This window comes from Gopherus flavomarginatus, chromosome 11 (genome assembly GCF_025201925.1).
Source record: "Gopherus flavomarginatus isolate rGopFla2 chromosome 11, rGopFla2.mat.asm, whole genome shotgun sequence".
NCBI classification, from domain to species: Eukaryota; Metazoa; Chordata; order Testudines; family Testudinidae; genus Gopherus; species Gopherus flavomarginatus.
Window position 1 is genome coordinate 29,878,471 of NC_066627.1, and position 18,551 is coordinate 29,897,021.

At 43.7% G+C, this 18,551-nt stretch overlaps 1 protein-coding gene across 8 annotated transcripts in view; it reads right to left on the minus strand.

Moving 5' to 3' along the window:
• ARHGAP40 (Rho GTPase activating protein 40) overlaps positions 1 to 18,551 on the minus strand; it is a 71,788-nt gene that overhangs the window by 20,272 nt on the left and 32,965 nt on the right. For 3 of the 8 annotated variants that reach the window (XM_050917321.1, XM_050917322.1, XM_050917319.1), the window contains exons 2-3: positions 4,116 to 4,315; positions 317 to 570 (exon numbers count right to left, since the gene is read on the minus strand). In XM_050917321.1, the coding sequence (XP_050773278.1) occupies positions 317 to 570; positions 4,116 to 4,315 (454 nt within the window). Of the gene's footprint in view, positions 1 to 316; positions 571 to 4,115; positions 4,316 to 14,919; positions 14,986 to 18,551 lie in introns of those variants that run through there. The other 5 variants (XM_050917327.1, XM_050917320.1, XM_050917326.1 and 2 more) reach the window with 4 other exon arrangements.

Below are 18,551 nucleotides of genomic sequence, written 5' to 3' on the forward strand. Positions count from 1 at the left end.
GTAGCTGGAAAACTTGTATTGCTGCTGCCCATACCATTCCTGTTCTGTGGCTACAGAGAGGTCTTCAGACTTACAGAGCTGCCTTCTGCTACCTTTCGCTAGCGCTACACTGACTAGAGTGAAGTCTCTAAATCCTCAGGTTCTAGAACACTGTTTTACTGCAACCCTGAGGCATAAAACTCTGCAAGATACACTTCCGCTTAGGCTCAAAGGTGAAATGTTGCTAGTTCACAGTCATATAACCCCACATAGCCAGAAAGCCAAAGCGGCTGCTAGGACGCATGGAAATATTCTGGAAGTCAGTAAAGCAACATACCTCAGAGCCGACCACACCAAAAATGTCTCTGACATCGCGCACAGGTGGTTTGTTCTTCTTCCGCCGTGACCGCGAGTAAGTATCCAGCCTTCGCTGCACAGCTGCAGTCTGGGTCTTGGTCAAGGTGGAGAGCAGCACTATGTTGTCATTTTCTGACGTGTCCTCCCCAATTAGGTCAGAGAGGCCTGCATCCTGTAGCCACTCAGCTTCGGCTTCTCCCTCTGAGAGGCAAGGGATGAGGAGAAACGCAGTGTCTGTGAGAAAGCAGGGTAACACTGCAAACTAACAGATACAGTAGGGACAAAGCAGGGCTAGAAAGATAGTCAGACATGCCATAAATCCCAACAGCTCACTTCATTTGAGTCCCTCAAGGATTGTTTCTCTTGAACTACTGATTTATGAAAACTAGAGGGCTTTGAGCCACAGCTCTGGGCTGGGGATGGATCCAAGCCACATCACCTCAGTGGGCACCAGGAGAGACTGGGCTTATCAATTAGGGTTGGGAGGGACATGCCCATTACAAAAGCTGCACCAACTCCTCTCTGCAGCTGGACAGCTCCACTGAGCCATGGGAAGAAAAGGTAGGCCCTGCTACCACCAGGTCCTCTTTGGGGCAGCTAATGCCACATCATTCCCTATTCAGGCCTAATCTTTATGGGTCCAAAGTGAAGCTCTCAGAAGTCAGGATCCATAAAGTTATCTGCAAAAACTTAACTCTTTCCCCTTCTGCAAATGAATCAAGTCTAAGGACTTGGCATATTTTTCCTGCATAAATTCATTCTGTGAGCAGGTCAGACAGTGCTATGTGAACGAGGCAGCTGTTTGAACTCTGAGGACAAGCATAGTCATGTGTAGCTTCAGCCTTAATACACTGTATGCCATACAACCTCCTCTCTTCCTCATTTCTGTCTCTGCATACTGCATTTATTTATTCACTACAGGGAGGGTCACAGACATTCTGTACTTATCCATTTACAGACATGGCCGAAAAATCACTATTGAACTGATTAAGACCGAATATTTGTTCATGCTCTTCCTCTGACAGAAACTGATATTTCCTCTCCTGGGACAGCTGCTCAAGCAAACCATGACTGTCAAATCTATTATACCATATGTCTGTTCAATGTTTTTATAGGAAGTACCCCAGCCTTGTGAAGTTAAATTCACCTAACAACTGGATAAAGCTAACATCTCATCATATAGCCTTAAAAAGTAGTATATTGAAGTAAAAGAATCTATATAATGAAGAAAGAGGAGACAGCTCATTATGGAGTCACAGTTGCAAGATATTTTCCACGCTAAACCTTATTTCTTAACTTGGCGAAAATAGAACAAACAAATATCACTTGCTTTGTAGCCTAGATTTGCTATTCTGAGGTTCAGCTTGGTCAGGAAGATTCCCTCCCCCAGTGAAAAAGATCAATAAAATGAATTGAGGGGAAGGAGAGTTCCCATTTTGTCAGATCGCTTTTTCCAGCAAAAATGACTAACAAAAAAACAAAACAAAAAAAAAAACAAACCTCAGCCTGCTCTATATTAAACCCCCAAACCTATAAACATCTGTGCACATGATTCATGCCACTGAATTCAATGGGAACTCAGGTGTTTGAGGTTACTCATGTATTTGCAGGATTGGAGTCATAATCTAATTAAAGAGCCTTGCACTAGACACCTTATTCTGACAAAAATCCTGACCTCTGAAGTCAGTGGGAGCAAGGCATGCACAAAAGGACCTCCGTTTATTACATTTTGGTGATGAGGAGAAATGTCAGTGTAATTTTTGCAACTCTGAAAGTTTCTAATTCCAATCATAACAGAAAACAAAAAACTGACACACAGCTAATTAGGTATCTGATTTATGGTCTTCTATTAAACCTATTGGCCTATCTGATGCATCCAAAAGTATCTTGGATATAATTCATCTAAATAATTTCCATTTAATAGCCTTGGGCTAAATTACATTTACCGCTGGCATACAAGGAAGTAAGTATGACTGGTTATTTCTCTGGGAAACTCCAGTGGAAGGAACTGTCCAGTACATAGGTTCATGGAAATCTGGCTTCGGTGATTTAATTTGGAGAATAATTTCAAGGCTGATCCAAGCTATGCAGGTGCTAGACAAAACATTCCCAGGGAGAGAAGGGAAATATGTAACTGAGGGAAACACACGGATCTGGGAATTTAAAGAGAACACTGATCATCATGAACACACCTTTTGAGATGTAATTTAGCCAAAAATAGTAGTAAAAAAGGAACACTACCCAGAATTACCTAAAGAGATTTAGCCCATCCTGCACTGGACTAATATATGTTGTAATCCCAAAAGCTAAGGGAAAATTTCTGACGTGGGTTTCAAAAAGTTTTAGAGAAGCTGTAAGAGGAGAGGGTTTTCCCTTGCACAGACACCTTTCTTAGGCATATGGCAAAGTCACTCAGCTTCAAGCTGGGCAGAAGACAAAGAACTTCTGAGATTCAGCAATCTCACAATCTTTGTAACTTCAGTTTAGTGCCAGCCCAGCACTGCTTTCTACAACGCACAAGTTCTTGACCTCTTATTTTATCATATTCTCTCTGGGAAAAAAAAAACCTGCTACTAAAAATGCCCATTTAAATCTACATGCTTGTGACTGGACAGCTGGGGCAGTTGCTAGCATTGAAGATCGTGAACCATGAGCACTGGGGAGGCAGCACGATGAGCAGGTTGTGATTTAAATACAATTTCAGAGGCATGGAGAAAGTTGCCATCTTCCTCCCCACACAGTGTCACAGAAGGACTTATGAGGGGCTTTGGGAGTACCAGGAGAGCCAAATAACCAGAAGGCTCCTGGCCATCTTACATGCATGATGAAATACAAGTGCCCGGCTGACAGTCTGTGGGGGAGTTCTAGGATTAATTTTTCCAGAGGAGATAGACCACTTCCTCTCAGGAAAAAAAATCAATCAGGATATTTTTCATTTGCGTCAGCATTTTGGGGAGCTCCTCTTTTGTGCATAGCCCTGTGTGTTTCTGTTACAGTTATTTATTGTTTGCTAAGCTCCAACAACATGCCCTGCAGTGTATGCTGCCTTAGCAGTGCTTTAAACTACAGTCTGGAATCCAAACTCTTCCTTTGCACTTCATGATCTGCAAAAAACATTCAGTGCTCTCTTTCGCTACACAAAGCTTTGAAGAGCTCATGCTACAATGCCATCTAGTGGGCTGCACTGACTGCAAGGAGAAACTAGTTCCAAAGAGAATGAAAATAAGAGGTCATTGGGAAATTCGTAGATTTCAAACCCAGAAGGGACTATTAGATCTAGTCCAAGGGTGAGCAAACTACGGCCCGTGGGCCGCATCCAGCCTAACAGACCTTTTAATCTGAGCCTTGAGCTCCCATCTAATCTTTCATAAAGGACCCCCGTCTTGAAGGCACCCCTTCCCTTGCTAGTTTATTCCAATGGTTAATCACTCACACTGCTAAAAATTTGTCCTTTAATTCTAGATGAAACCATGATGCACAATTCCTTTTGCACCCCAGAATCTTTTTGCCTTTCTCCCCATCCAAATAGTTGCCTCTACCCTTTACCCCTCTCCCCCCAAAAAATGTTAATAGGATGATTTTTTTTTGTTTTGGGGGGGGAATCCAAGTAAAATCAAAAAGTTCCTATGTACTTAAATGACTTGGGAGCCTACATCCCATGTTCAAAATGACAAGTACAAAGGTACTTTTCAAAACTTTACCCAGTGAGATTTGGTCCTTGCCAACAACATATATTTTCTTCTCCATTGCTCCTTCCACCCATATTCCCAGTGACTTACCCTCTGGGGTTTTGACATCTGCAAGGTTGCACTCCTCTTGCTCAGCTTCAGTGCTCTGTTTGATATTCTCCACCTCCAGCCAAAAATTGTCCATTGACAAGCTGTCCAAAGAATCTACTCTGGAATTCATGCACTCCGACAATGGGGGCTCCATAGAACTCTTCTGAGGAAACTGGCTCATTTTGCAAGGGCAACTTCTGCTGAGGAGAGGGGAAGGAAATAAATTAAATAAATCAAGATATCTGGGCTCGACTTTCGTGCTCAGTGAGAATAAGTCAACACTTCATGATTAAATGACTGCAACAACCAAATAAAGGTAAGTGTGAGACGTCCTATTGTTTTTATTTAGCAATAATAGGAGGTTGAAGGCTGGAAACAAGCTCATTAGTCTAGTTACATGCAGTATGAAGTGAGTGGCAGTAGTAACAATACAAATTTCCTTGGACTGTCCTTCTGATGACCTAATACAGAACACCTGTCAGTGTAAGCGAGGAGTAACAAAATCTCATACTAGCTCTGTTCAGCTAAGCTGTAGGCCTCCCTGAAGAAAGCTACAGTCCTGTTGAATGTGGGACTACGTTAGTGCAAACTAGGTACCTTTTAGAACATGCCAGCAGAGTCTACATGGGGCAGTTAGAGTACAGGACTTTAGAGCGCTCTACAAATCACATCCTTCTGGTACACTTAGTCAGCGCCACATGGACAAGCTTTAGGACACCAGTATGGAGACCAGAATTACCCTCCAGTTGTCTGCTGAGGAGCAGATTATTAGGCTTTAAACAAAAAGATACTTGATGTATTTTGAGAATAGAAAATGCTCTAAGCATAGTCTCAGAAGTGAGGATTTAGGAATTAACACTGCCACAGCACTCAAAATGAGCAAGAGCAACTTAGATTTTTCACAACAGCTTTGACAGCTTGATAGTTACAGAACCTGCATTCAGCCCCAGTCCCTACACCAGTTGATTGACACTTGCCTGGTTTTCATAGGTATTCCCAAACTTCTTGAAGAAAAGAATGATTTTAGATCATTCCAGTCTCAGAATGCAAACCTTTTGTAGTTCAAGCAATATATGCAACGGAGACAACCAAAAAATGAGAGTACCATTCACTTTACCACAAGCTATATAACCTGATCTAGCCCCACGTAACCTACCAACTAGTACAATAACTCCAAACCTCTGTGTTATGTCACGTCACAGAGATTTTGCCGTTATCAGACTCTGCATTTCAGAGAGCTGTAACAAGGCTCTGCAGGCAAAAATCAGTGTTGCCAGCTCGAGGTTTTATTACAAGTCTTACATTTGGTCTTCTCCTTGAAGTGACAGCTCTTGCAGTCACGTGATTATGTCAGAAACTCAACTTTCATTTAAAAAAAAAAAAGTCATGGTCAAGGAAAAAACCTAAAAAGGCTCAAAAACCAAAAGGCAAAAGGAGTCTTTACCCCAATTTTTTTTTTAAATCTCTGTGTTTAAGCCAGTCATGATTTTTGGGGACTCAACTCATGGATTTGTTTTTACAACATTTGGGACTGGCAATACTGGGAATTAGTAAGAGAACCAAAGCAGCTGGGACTTATTGAACAAAGGGTGCACTGCTATAATTCCATGAAAGAGAAATTCAAGACAGTAAAGCCCTATTAGACCATCCAGCCATCCCCTGATGAGTGTTTGCTTCCCCTCCCCAGCTGTTGAAAGTTGTGACTGTCAGAGTAATACAAAGGCCATGTCTACATCTAAAATTTTGCAGCGCTGGTTGTTACAGCTGTATTAGTACAGCTGTATAGGGCCAGCGCTGCAGAGTGGCCACACTTACAGCAACCAGCGCTGCAAGTGGTGTTAGATGTGGCCACACTGCAGCGCTGTTGGGCGGCTTCAAGAGAGGTTCGGGGAACGCGAGAGCAAACCGCGGCGAAGCTGGTCTCCTTTCCCGGTTTGCTCTCTCGTTCCCCGAACCCCCGAACAAGCAGGTCTCCTTCCCTGCGGTTTGCTGGGTGGTTCGGGGAACGCGAGAGCAAACCCGGGAAAGGAGACCAGCTTCGCCGCGGTTTGCTCTCGCGTTCCCCGAACAAGCAGGTCTCCTTCCCTGCGGTTTGCAGGGTGGTTCCGGGAAACGCGAGAGCAAACCGCGGCGAAGCTGGTCTCCTTTCCTGGTTTGCTCTCGCGTTCCCGGAACCACCCAGCAAACCTCAGGGAAGGAGACCTGCTTGCTCGGGGTTCGGGGAACGCGAGAGCAAACCGCGGCGAAGCTGGTCTCCTTTCCCGGTTTGCTCTCGCGTTCCCGGAACCACCCAGCAAACCTCAGGGAAGGAGACCTGCTTGCTCGGGGAACGCGAGAGCAAACCGCGGCGAAGCTGGTCTCCTTTCCCGGTTTGCTCTCGCGTTCCCGGAACCACCCAGCAAACCTCAGGGAAGGAGACCTGCTTGCTCGGGGTTCGGGGAACGCGAGAGCAAACCGGGGAAGGAGACCAGCTTGATTACCAGAGGCTTCCTCAGGTATGCTGGGATACCTGCTTATTCCACGGAGGTCAAGAAAAGCGCTGGTAAGTGTCTATATTTGATTACCAGCGCTGGATCCTCTACACCCGAGACAAAACGGGAGTACGGCCAGCGCTGCAAACAGGGAGTTGCAGCGCTGGTGGTGCCCTGCAGATGTGTACACCTCCTAAGTTGCAGCGCTGTAACTCCCTCACCAGCGCTGCAACTTTCTGATGTAGACAAGCCCAAAGTAAGAGATTAGTGTTTGCATGTTTGGCAAGTCCCCTAGAAAGGAGAGAAATGCTCATAAAAGGGATCTGATAACCAGCTCTTAAGAAGAGGAAATGAGCATATTACGGTAGGAGTTGGGAGATGAAAAAAGAAATATTCTTCCCCATTGACCCAAATTGAGTAGTTCTGCTTGGTATTCCCCTATGGCAATTCCAAATGAAAGTAATGGTCACTTGGGTCAAACACTTGCCTCAGTGAGAAGATACGTTTCTCATTAAACAGTGGTCATTGGCTTCACCAAGGAAGTAATTCTGGAGAAACAAATGACAGCTCACAGCTCTTCAAAGTGAAATCAAATTGGAGTCAGAGACAGAGAAATATATTTCTGTATACACAACACAGATATTGATATGCAAATATGCACAAGTAATCATATTTAAATATACATACACACACAAACCACATGACTTGATTCTACATTGGATCCTATTACAGAACATAACGTAAGGTGTACAAGAGAATCTGGACACTGACTTGAGGACACACAGCCTTGCTTGCCCTGTGGGGGACCGTACAAGACATTTATTCACACAATTCTGAATAATAGGATGCCATGTCTAGAGCTAGCCCCACATTGTTAGTTAATTACACTAACAATCATTCCCACCCCAACCCCAGAAAATTCAGAACATCTGTGTTTTCTGACCTATTTACACCTGATGAATAACTGATACCACCATTTTCTTCACTAAATTTGGCCCACAGACATCCATGGGTTCCATTCCCACTGACATCACACGTGTCAAGTTAGGCTGCAAGCTTTCTGGTGCAGGGGCCATCTTTTCATTATGCATTTGTACAGCATTTAGCATAATGGGACACTGCTCCCTGATTGGGTGCCCTATTTAAAGTATCTCTGTGACCTGTAGTATCTGGTTACCTCACAATCTTTAATGTATTTATTACCTACACCTTGTGAGGTTAGGAATTGCTATCCTTTCCATTTTACTGAAGGAGAACTGGGGCACAGGGAGGCTAAATGATTTGCTCAAGGTCAGGCAAGAAGTCTGCTATGGAGCAGGGACTTGAACCCAAGCCTCTAAAGTCTTAGGTTTGCACACTAACCACTGGACCACCCTTCCTCTCACACTACTGTAAGGCAAACAGATTTAAAGACCAATTGTTTCTCTAATCTAAAGACCATTTTTTCTTTTTATTTTCTAAAGAACAAAATTGACTGTTTAAAGCTGCTTTAAATATGTGACTGATGAAGCATGCATCAAGTTAGCTTCAGATTCCACACATTTATAAGATTATCCCTGTGAGGACAGTGAGCAAGGAACATTCAGTAACCTACACGAGTAACAGCAGTTTAGATTGGAAGTGGAGATTTTATGTTTTAAGCAAAGAGTAGGTGGAATAACCAAGTTCATTCAGACAAACTGTAACCATAAAACAAGAAGTTTAAACACTTAAATGATTTTTTTTAAATTAACTCGACAAAGCAATTGGCCAGAAAATCAAGTTAGTGAAGTGCAGAGTTTACAAAAATAATAATAATAAAAGATTAAAACCACACACTCATGGCAACCCTTCATCCTGAAAAACAAAGTGCAAGTGCCAAACCAGTTCAGTTGCTGCATGTCATGCCTGCAGCATCACAAGTAGCTAATAAATCCAATTCTAAAGGGACAGTCATTGCAAGAGATAATGTAGGCAATAAGGTGCAGGGCCAGAAGATAAAGCTGACTCACTATAAGAATTTTCCTTTTTCAAGTACTTCGCTATCAGGCGCCTTTGTTCCCCACCCGATTTTGAAAATACAACGAGGACAGCAGGTGTGGAAGCTGTTTAACCTTCTCTCATGCCTGCTTAGGTGCTCCAAGTATTGCCACCATACAGAAGCATGCTCAAAACAAATGTCTGGAAGACCCATATCTTGGTGTTCAAGTGCTTAGTCAGCTGACTGAATGTGGGTGGCAGCCCTTCTCAGAACTTTATCTAGAGATCAGGTATCCAATGTAACTGACCCTAGACAGCATATCCCCCGCCTTAGTTTCTAAGATGAACTGCCAGCCTTTTTAATCTCCCTCGTAAGAGAGCTGTTGCATACTCCCAATCATTTGTTGCCCTTCTCTGTACTTTTTCCAATTCTAATGTATGGCTTTTTGAGATGAGACAACTAAAATTGCATGCAGTGTTCAAGGTGTGGGCATAAAATGGATTTAAATAGTAGCATTTTGATATTTTGCCTTCTTATCTATCCTTTTCCCAAAAGTTCCTACCATTGTTAGCTTTTCTGTCTGCTGCTGCACATGGAGCAGATGTTTTCAGAGAACTATCCACAATGACTCCAAGATCTATCGTGAGTGGTAATAGCTAATTTAGACCTCATCATCACTTTGTACATATAGCTGGGATTATGGTTTTCTTAAGTGCATTACTTTGCATTTAATCAACCTTGAATTTCATTGCCATTTTCTTGCCCATTTACCCAATTTAGTGAGATCCCTTTGTAACTTTCTGCAGTCAAATTTGGACTTAATTCTCGAGTGATTTTCTATCATTTGCAAACTTTGCCACTTCACTATTCGGTGTTAAAAGTGACCCATCTGAATGCCTTACCAGCAACACTAACGAGAGAAAGTCCTCTGTAATTGTTGCAATCACTCCAATCTCCTTTTATATACTGCATTATGATGTTAGCATCCTTCATGTCTTGTGGTACTCCTCCTTCCCTTCAGCAGGCAAGCAAGGCATTGTGCAAGTCTTCAAGCACAACTTCTCCTCCTTGTTTCAGTACTTCAACTGGAATTCCATTTTTTCCCTGGTGTCCTTCCCTGATGCTAGGGAGGTGATTACCTTTTCAAGCACATTTATAGATGGCTCTATATTGATATTTCAGTAATCTGGATCTAAGGATCTGCTTAGCACTGCTTCAAAAACAATGGTTTCGTGCAAGTAGTTTGTAACTGATGCAACACTGGGTGGAGCACTGTTTGCCTCCATCAGTAATGACGTCTCCATTAAGAGATTTGAGTGGGACAGTCTTCTTGGCAGAAAGATCTATTGCTTTCTTGATTCCATCATACATACCTCTTAGATGTCTATTCAAAAAGGAAATCTGCATCTTCTTGCACAGACCAAGACAGTGTGAGGATACTGCAATGCACCCTTGACCACTCTGGGGTTAGCACAGATCTCAGGATAGAGGTTAATATCATCGATAAATATGCTCTTCACTTTGCTTCAATAACCGGAAGTATTGTAGGATTAAAGCGATAATGACTAGGCCCAAGGGCTTGAAGGCCATGATGTTTGGAAACCAGCACAGCCGTGGAAGATGCTGGAGGGCAGAGCTATACTACAGTGCCAATCACCTGACATTTTCCCCACAGCAAATTTGATTCAGGGTTTTCTCCCCTGGCCTTTATTCAGTTAAGAACCAGCTGCAAGGAAGCAGCACCAGCTGGAGTCACTCCTTTGTGGACATTGTTTTTTATTCCTAACCCTAACCCTCCTAAAGAAACTATTCTATAGTGATGTGAGCCATGTCAATCCAGCCTTCTCCATGAAACAAACGAAGGGGGAAAAAGAGGAGACAATTCTTCAGCCATCTCTACAGCCAATTTCTTGTAAGCATCAGGGAGAGGGAAAGACACAGCCTTAAGGATCAGTTCAGAGAGGGCATTCGGCATGAAAGGGGCAACATGAAAAGCCGTGCTAAAATCGTTATGGGAAAAAACAGACAAAACGATAATTAGGCCACCAACGTTGGTAAAGCTGAATGAGTCAGGGTGAGAGATACAAACGAGGACACTGCATTTAGCCCATTTCAGCAAGCCATCCATATTCAGCAAAGCATGAATATAAAATGGGACTTAGGCACATGATTTGGCATTCACTTGACATATCCAAGCCACATGAGACTTTACTTACTAATCAACATTCCCACAAATGACATACCAGCACGATTTAACACTTCCATGTTTGTCACCCTGTCTTGCCATCTTATTCGAAGAATTTTACACAAGCATCTGATATGAAAGCTGTTTTGTTTTTTTGGTATGTTTAGCAAAAATGCCAGATTACAGGATCCCAAAGAGTGCACTGTACTCTGAAGCTCGTGATGGGCTAGAAAGAGAGGCAGACCGCTGTGGAGATTTGAGGATGCTTGCAAAGATGACTTAGTATCCTTTGGAATCTCTGTGGATGATTGGGAAAGGAGTGAAGAATGTCATGCTGGTTGGCAAGGCCAGCTTGTAGATGGAATGAAGCAGACTGGATCAAGCTTCCTGATGACCAGCGTCAGAGGAGGAAAGAATCTGCTGCTCTGATTCAAAGCATTGCTTGTGTGTGAGTGTGCCCTACCAGTGGGGATGTCATCTCACTAACCCTCCCCTATGATGCTCAGGTCAACCCTGGGCCAAGTGTTGTGATAGTAAGAAATTAGAGAGGGGGACAGCAGGCAATCAGATCTGGAATGACATGAATTTTAAAGGCACTCTCTCAAGAGGCTACGAGGACCAGAAAGAAATGCTTTCTACAGCACCACTGGAAAGAAAAGATTCCCCTCTCTCCAGCAGCACTTATTCCTAAATCTGGTGGCTTGTAAGGTTTCATTTTTAATTAGTAGACACTGTGTCATAAACAGATAGCTAAGGGTTAATGTTCTTACACCTGGAAAGAAGTTCCTGAAACACCTGACCAGAGGACCAATCAGGAAACCAGACTTTTTTCAGATCTGGGTGGAGGGAAGTTTTGGGTGTGAGTCCGTGGTCTTGAATCTCTCTCTCTCTCTCTCTCGGCTATGGGAGGATTTCTGTTTCCTGCTTTCTAATCTTCTGTTTCCAAGTTGTGAGTACAAATATAGTAAGACAGTAAGGTTTCTATTGTTTTCTTTGTATTTACATGTCTATAGTTGCTGGAGTGCTTTAAATTATATTCTTTTTGAATAAGGCTGTTTATTCAATATTCTTTTAAGCAATTGACCCTGTATTTGTCACCTTAATACAGAGAGACCATTTGTATGTATTTTTCTTTCTTTTTTATATAAAGCTTTCTTTTAAGACCTGTTGGAGTTTTTCTTTAGTGAGGAACTCCAGGGAATTGAGTCTGCAGCTCACCAGGGAATTGGTGGGAGGAAGAAGTCAGGGGGAGATCTGTGTGTGTTAGATTTACTAGCCTGACTTTGCATTCCCTCTGGGTGAAGAGGGAAGTGCTTTTGTTTCCAGGACTGGAATTAGAGAGGGTGGACTCCCTCTGCTTAGATTCACGGAGGTTGCTTCTGTGTATCTCTCCAGGAGCACCTGGAGGGGGGAAGGGAAAAGATTTATTTCCCTTTGTTGTGAGACTCAAGGGATTTGGGTCTTGGGGTCCCCAGGGAAGGTTTTTGGGGGGACCAGAGTACCCCAAAACACTCTAATTTTTTGGGTGGTGGCAGCAGTACCAGGTCCAAGCTGGTAACTAAGCTTGGAGGTTTTCATGCTAACCCCCATATTTTGGACGCTAAGGTCCAAATCTGGGACTAGGTTATCGACACACTGACAAACACAAAACAAAGTGCATCGTAAAACACTCACATAACCCAAGCTCTTCTGAACCCAATACGAAAACGGTGTTGCTGTGTATTCATTTTGTTCTAGCACTGGATCATTCCATCCAGAGAGCTGCTCTCAATGGGGTGTTAGCTCCTTGGACTTCTTCCTCACTTGCTCGGTGTTCTTTCTGTACTGAGAACTCCTCAGACTGCCTCTCCTTCATCAGATGCATTAATAAAAAGGTTTCCTCCTGTTGTGCAGAACTACTTCAAAGGGGACACTTGCTACCAGTTTAAGCCAAAAAAATATGATCCACTTTAAAACTGTTCCAAACCTAACCAAGGTGGGAAAAGGCAGGAGATGGTGAAGTCTTCCAGATATTAAAAAATGCAAGACAAGACATCACTCAACTTAGAAGTATTTCCAAGGACATGAGCCAGGCCCAGAGGGACTCCTGGCACCAAGAAACAAAACAGGCAAGAGTGAGTTTGAAACTAAAATGAAAAACTAAACATAAAATTGTATTAACTCAGAAGGGAGGAGTCAGCAGGGTGCAGTGCTACAAAAATCACAGGTTTTAAAGAACAACAACATTTAGTGTGGAATAAAGAACAGTTCTTGAGAAGGGGAAAGGAGGAGTCGATTGTCATTAGTTGGATAGGCTATTAATTTAGAGGAAACAATTGAAGCTTCTCTCTTGTTGGCCTTCAATTTATTTCTCAAGGTCGGAAAAAACCTCTAAAGACAAACAAACAATCAGCTGGCACAGGAGCACAGGATTAAAGGAAACGTAGGAGGCCCGTGCAGTGGGAAACGAAGTCCTCTTTAATTTGCTTCCAAGTTTCAGCCTGGAACCATCAGTACAAATCCTAATGAAGAGGCGTACAAGTGAGTTCTGAAACAGGGCTGCACATAGAACAGATCAGCTGATAGGGGCTCACAACAGGATAGATTCTCCTTTGCATTTGGATCCCTTTGCTCTGCGACCTGAGCTACACGAAGGGGCTGAAAAGTAGCTAGGTCTGGCCAGCTAAGCAGTCCCCTCATTGTGGGGGAACTGTAAGCCATTACAGAACCTGGATACCCACCTCCATGCCATGACCAGCATAGAATACGGTTAGCAAGGAAAGGCTGCAGCCAGAGTACAATGCATAGACAGCATTCAGTGGTCATATGGCCCCTCCAGACCACAGCCACCTAACTTAAGATCATCATCTAAGTTGGTCTACCCTACACTGGAGTTTCAGTATGGCACAGATCCATCCCAGACACTTCCCCCTTCTCAGTGAGATAGAAAGCTTAGTGAAGCAAAGATTCTTAGCCAGCATGTTTAAATAGGCCACTTCAAGCAATATGGTTTATTCACATGTATATTCATAGATTTTAAGACCAGAAGAGGCCACTGGGATCCCACAGTCTGACCTCCTGCATAATACTGGCCCTAGAATTTCACTTAAGAGATTCCTGTACCCTGCACCCTAAAGAGAATCTCTTACAGCTCTCTGTCGATACAGCGAAGATACACTCAAGAACCAACAAAGGTAGTTCATTTGAGAAGCTGAAGGGAATCCTGAAGGAAATTAAGTTGTTTCATTTGATTCAGAAATATTTTTGATAAATTAAAAATAAAAGATTTTCAGTGCACAAAAGGTCACTTGTATTTACAACATTGATCTGGCTTCCAGCTACCCAATGCTTAGATTAAACTATCAGTGTCCTGGCAAAAGCATAAGTCTTTAAAAAAACAGGTTTCATTGTCCGTTTTAATCTCCAAGTTCAGTTGACTTAAAGCACTGTCCTCAATTAATGCTACCCATTGTCTCTGAGGTTTGACAGCATGACAATATAACTTACCCCTTTAGAGAGGCTGATAGCCAAATAACAAGGTTGGTGCAATTGTTAGGTCCATAACCTAGTTGTAGTCCAGGCCATATTACTTCTCAACCGTATCTCAGATGAGGTACCTCAAACCCGGACAACGTTTGCATATGCGAACAAGATAGAGTGACCGGACACCAAGTGTGAAAAATCAGGATGGTGAGGGAAATAGTTCCCTATATAAGACAACGCCCCTATCATCAGGACATCTGGCCACCTTAAAACAAGAGCTTGTGTATGCAAATTACTATGCCTTGAGTGTACCCTATTTCTGAAACAGTGTTCGACAGCCACCTCCTAACCAGTATTTTATACACGGATACAATATAAAATCAGATGTTCTTCAATGGATTCATTTTCCTACTTGCTTTTAAAACAAATCTAACTCAAATCTCCCATACCAACACAATAGGCATCAACACTAAAACAGAGCAAGTTACGTTCCTCTCGATTTAGACTGTTGGAGCGAAGGAAGAAGAAACAGCCTCTTTGCTAACGTAACTACTGTTCCTACAGTGTTTGAAGGGAAAAGGGAGAAAGAACAGCAAGAAGGAAAGGAAAAAACACCATTTGTGACAGGATCACCTTGTACAAGGTGGATTCCTGCCAAGGCTATTTTAAGTTAGCTTAACAAACAGAAGGCTAAGGGGTGATTGATTACAGCCTGTACATACTTACGTGGGAAGCAGATACTTGACAAAGAGCTCTCTAGTCTAGCAGAGAATGGTATAACATGATCCAATGGCTGGAAGTTCAAGCTAGACAAATTCAGACAGGAAATAAGGTGTTAAAATTAACAGGAAAGGTAATTAACTATAGTGACAATTTACCAAGGGGTGTAATGGATTCTCTATCACTGGCAATTTTTAAATCAACATTGGATGTTTTTCTAGAACATCTGCTCTAGGAATTATTTTTTGGGAGTTCTCCGGCCTGCGTTATATAAGAAGTCAGACTAGATCACAGTGGTCCTTTCTGACTTTTGAATCTATGAATAAAATCCAATCAGTGGTTAACAAGTTCACACTGCACTATCATACAAGAGAGAAACACAAAAATCTTATTCCAGAGACTAAATTGCTGGAAAGCAGAAAAAGGGTCTTCAAAAGTAGCTGGAACCCGTCTATTTCGCAGGGCTGTCTCAGCTGATACATCTTAGAGTACTTCACTTATTTTGTATGAAGGGTCATTGTAGCCAAGCTGGTCCAGGATATTAGAGACACTAGACGGATGAGGTAATATCTTTTATTGGACCAACTTCTATTGGTAAAAGAATTGGGTACCTCACCCACCTTGCTTTTTTTTGCACATATGCTCATGTTGCCCTGCTTTATATTTTCCAAATACTTTCTAGATAAAAATGACATCTTTGTACTGATAGCCTTTACCCTGAACAATGATTTTTCTAAATTTACCATGGGCCTTGTCAAAGTTCAACTTCTCCAAGGGTATGTCTACACAGCAAGTAGACCCCAGCCGACATGGGCTCATGACGCCTAGGCTGTGGGGTGGCTTCATTGCTGTGTAGACTTCTGAGATCAGGCTGGAGCCTGGTTGGGACTCTCTCACCTCACAGGGTCGTAGAGCCTGGGCTCCAGCCCAATCCCAGAAGTCTACACATCAATGAAACAACCCGGCAGCCCTGATCTTTTTATTTACTTCAGTGGGAATTGGACTGACTTGGTCCCGGAGATTGTTTCGTGAAGATAGTAATAGCAATAGTAGTAAAAGCTGCTACCACTGCATCCCTCTGAGAACAGGAATAGGTATTGGTAACAGCTTCCATTTAAAATTGATAGCAGAACAAAGAATAGGACATAGCATTAAGACAGTTTGTAGGCGATTTTGCCCACTACAGACCACTCTATGTGCACAGAATCCTGAATTAATGGCGGCATCCCAGTCTTTCATTGCAGTTTCAAGACCAAGTTTTTTGGGTGCAAGGCTAGCACTTTACACCACATCACTAATGAGTCTGGCCTTAATGCCAGTATAATCAGCTCAGAGAGGATCAACCCAGTGCAAGACTGAGCCTTCAAAGCCATAGCTGGCGTAGGGGCATCCATACTGCCCTTCCTCTACTGCTGGTATTTCAAGGAAAAGGGGCATGGTCAAGATTCCTCTAGTCTAGGCCAGAGGTGGGCAAATTACGGCCCACGGGCCACATCCGGCCTGTGGGACCATCCTGCCCTGGTAGGCTAGACAGCTCCTGGCCCCTTCCCTGCTGTTCCTCCTCCCACTCAGCTCGCTCCGCTGCCAGCGCAATTCTCTGGGTGGTGGGGCTGTGAGCTCCTGGGGCAGTGCAGCTACAGAGTCCGGCCTAACCCAGTGCTCTGAAGGCCCAGCTCCAGTTGGGCAGTGCGGCTGTAGTGCTGCCAGACACTGGTGCTCCAGGCAATGCAGTAAGGGGGCAGGGAGCAGGGGAGGTTGGATAGAGGGCAGTTTGGGGTAGTGGTCAGGGAGCAGGGGTGTGGATAGGGGTCAGAACAGTCAGGGGGAACAGGGGGTTGAATGGGGGCAGGGGTCCAGGGGCACTCAGAAAGGGGGGGGTTGGATGGGGCAGCAAGGGGCAGTCAGGGGCCAGGGAAAAGGGACGTATGGATGGGGCAAGGATTCCAGGGGGGCAGTCAGGAATGAGCATGGGGGTTGGATGGGGCCGCGAGGGGCAGAGGTCCATCAGAAATGAGAAAAAGGGGTTTGATGGGGTGGCAGGGAGCAGTCAGCTATGGGGGTCCAGGGAGTCAACAGGGACAGAAGTCCCCAGGAGGGGCAGATAGGAGGTGGGAGCCAGGCCACGACCCCCTCCCCTAACCGGCCCTCCATACAATTTCTGAAACTCGATGTGGCCTTCAGGCCAAAAAGTTTGCCCACCCCTGCTCTAGGCTATGCTGATCCTCTACTTGCGGTTTGAAGCCAGTGAAAGTTAGAGAAGCCTGGAGGCAGCTCTAACTCAGCACAGCTGGATCAGCTCTGCAGAACAAGAGGCACCAGTTGCAGAGCAGTACAAAGCTGAGCTTTAAGCCAGCTTTGCACCTACCTCCCCCAACATGCTACATGCAGGTGATCCACAGCCCAGGGGAGCTGCAGCATTCATGCTTCTGTCAAAATACTTTTATCAAGATTGCTTGGCCATAAGACTGTAGACTTGCCACTCTCAGGTACTAGCAACAATAGCTAGGATTTTATTACCACCATCTGCCTATGGGATTATAGTTTGTGCTCAGAGACATGACAGTTGCTTCAGCATTGGCCTCCTCTACATTGGGAACAGCTCTGGAGCTGGCATTCTCTGCTTCAGCTGCCTTCATCCTGATGTCAAGTACATTTTTCATTGTGGCAGCATGTTTGCAGCCCACTGATGATCCCTCATCACAACAGAAATAAGAGTGCAATGCTGGCTGACTGCCTCCATCTATCAGCTGAATATAGTATTGTGCGGTACTTGTGAAGCAGTTTCTTCATTTGCACACAAAGCCTCCTTAGACAATAAGTGTTCCACAGGCTTGGCATACCTAGCACGTGCACTAACTCATCTGTGCAATTCTCCCCTGCTCTGGCTGAGTCTTCTCCAGGAAAAGGAGAGCATGCTCCAACTGCTGGTCTCTCACTCCACAACCCTGCCCAGAGCAGGGAGAGAACATACGGCAAGGTAGTAATTTTGCCACTGTCTACATGAGGTGGTGAACTATGAGGCCTAAGAGCTAAATTTGCCTATAAGCGCATCCTCAGATCAACTTGTACTGCTGCATCCAAGCAACAAAAATGCTTTCTGTTCCAGATCTAATCCGCTCCAATTTCTATTTCCATTTCAGCCATGCCAATGAAAGAGCAAGTCAAAGTTTCATGCTAAATTACCTGAGCCCTGGGAAACTGCACCTCAGTCCTCTCCTTTCTGGGCTACATCCCAAGAAAGCTACCATTACACACCCAGGGTGTGGTGGTGCAGAAAGGAAATAACCAAATTAGAGATGAAGGAAACAGGAGATATGCACATTAAATAAAACTACCTTAAGCATAAATCGATACACAACAAAAAAATCAATATGCAAGAAAAAAAATCAAGACCGTTTTGCATTTAAAAGTGATTTGTTAAACAAAAGGAAGTATGATTGTAGTTAGCAAAGTGAACTGATTGTTTCTGGCCACTATAGCCTTCAAGATTTCAGTAGATTTCATATGCTCACGCCTATTTTTTATTCATGGATTGGATTAGAAATAACAAACTTTCCTGCTTTCTCAATTGGATTTAACTAGTTGAATAAACTGGAATGAAGAAAATGTTCTCTCTACCACCAAAAGGGGTTACTGCT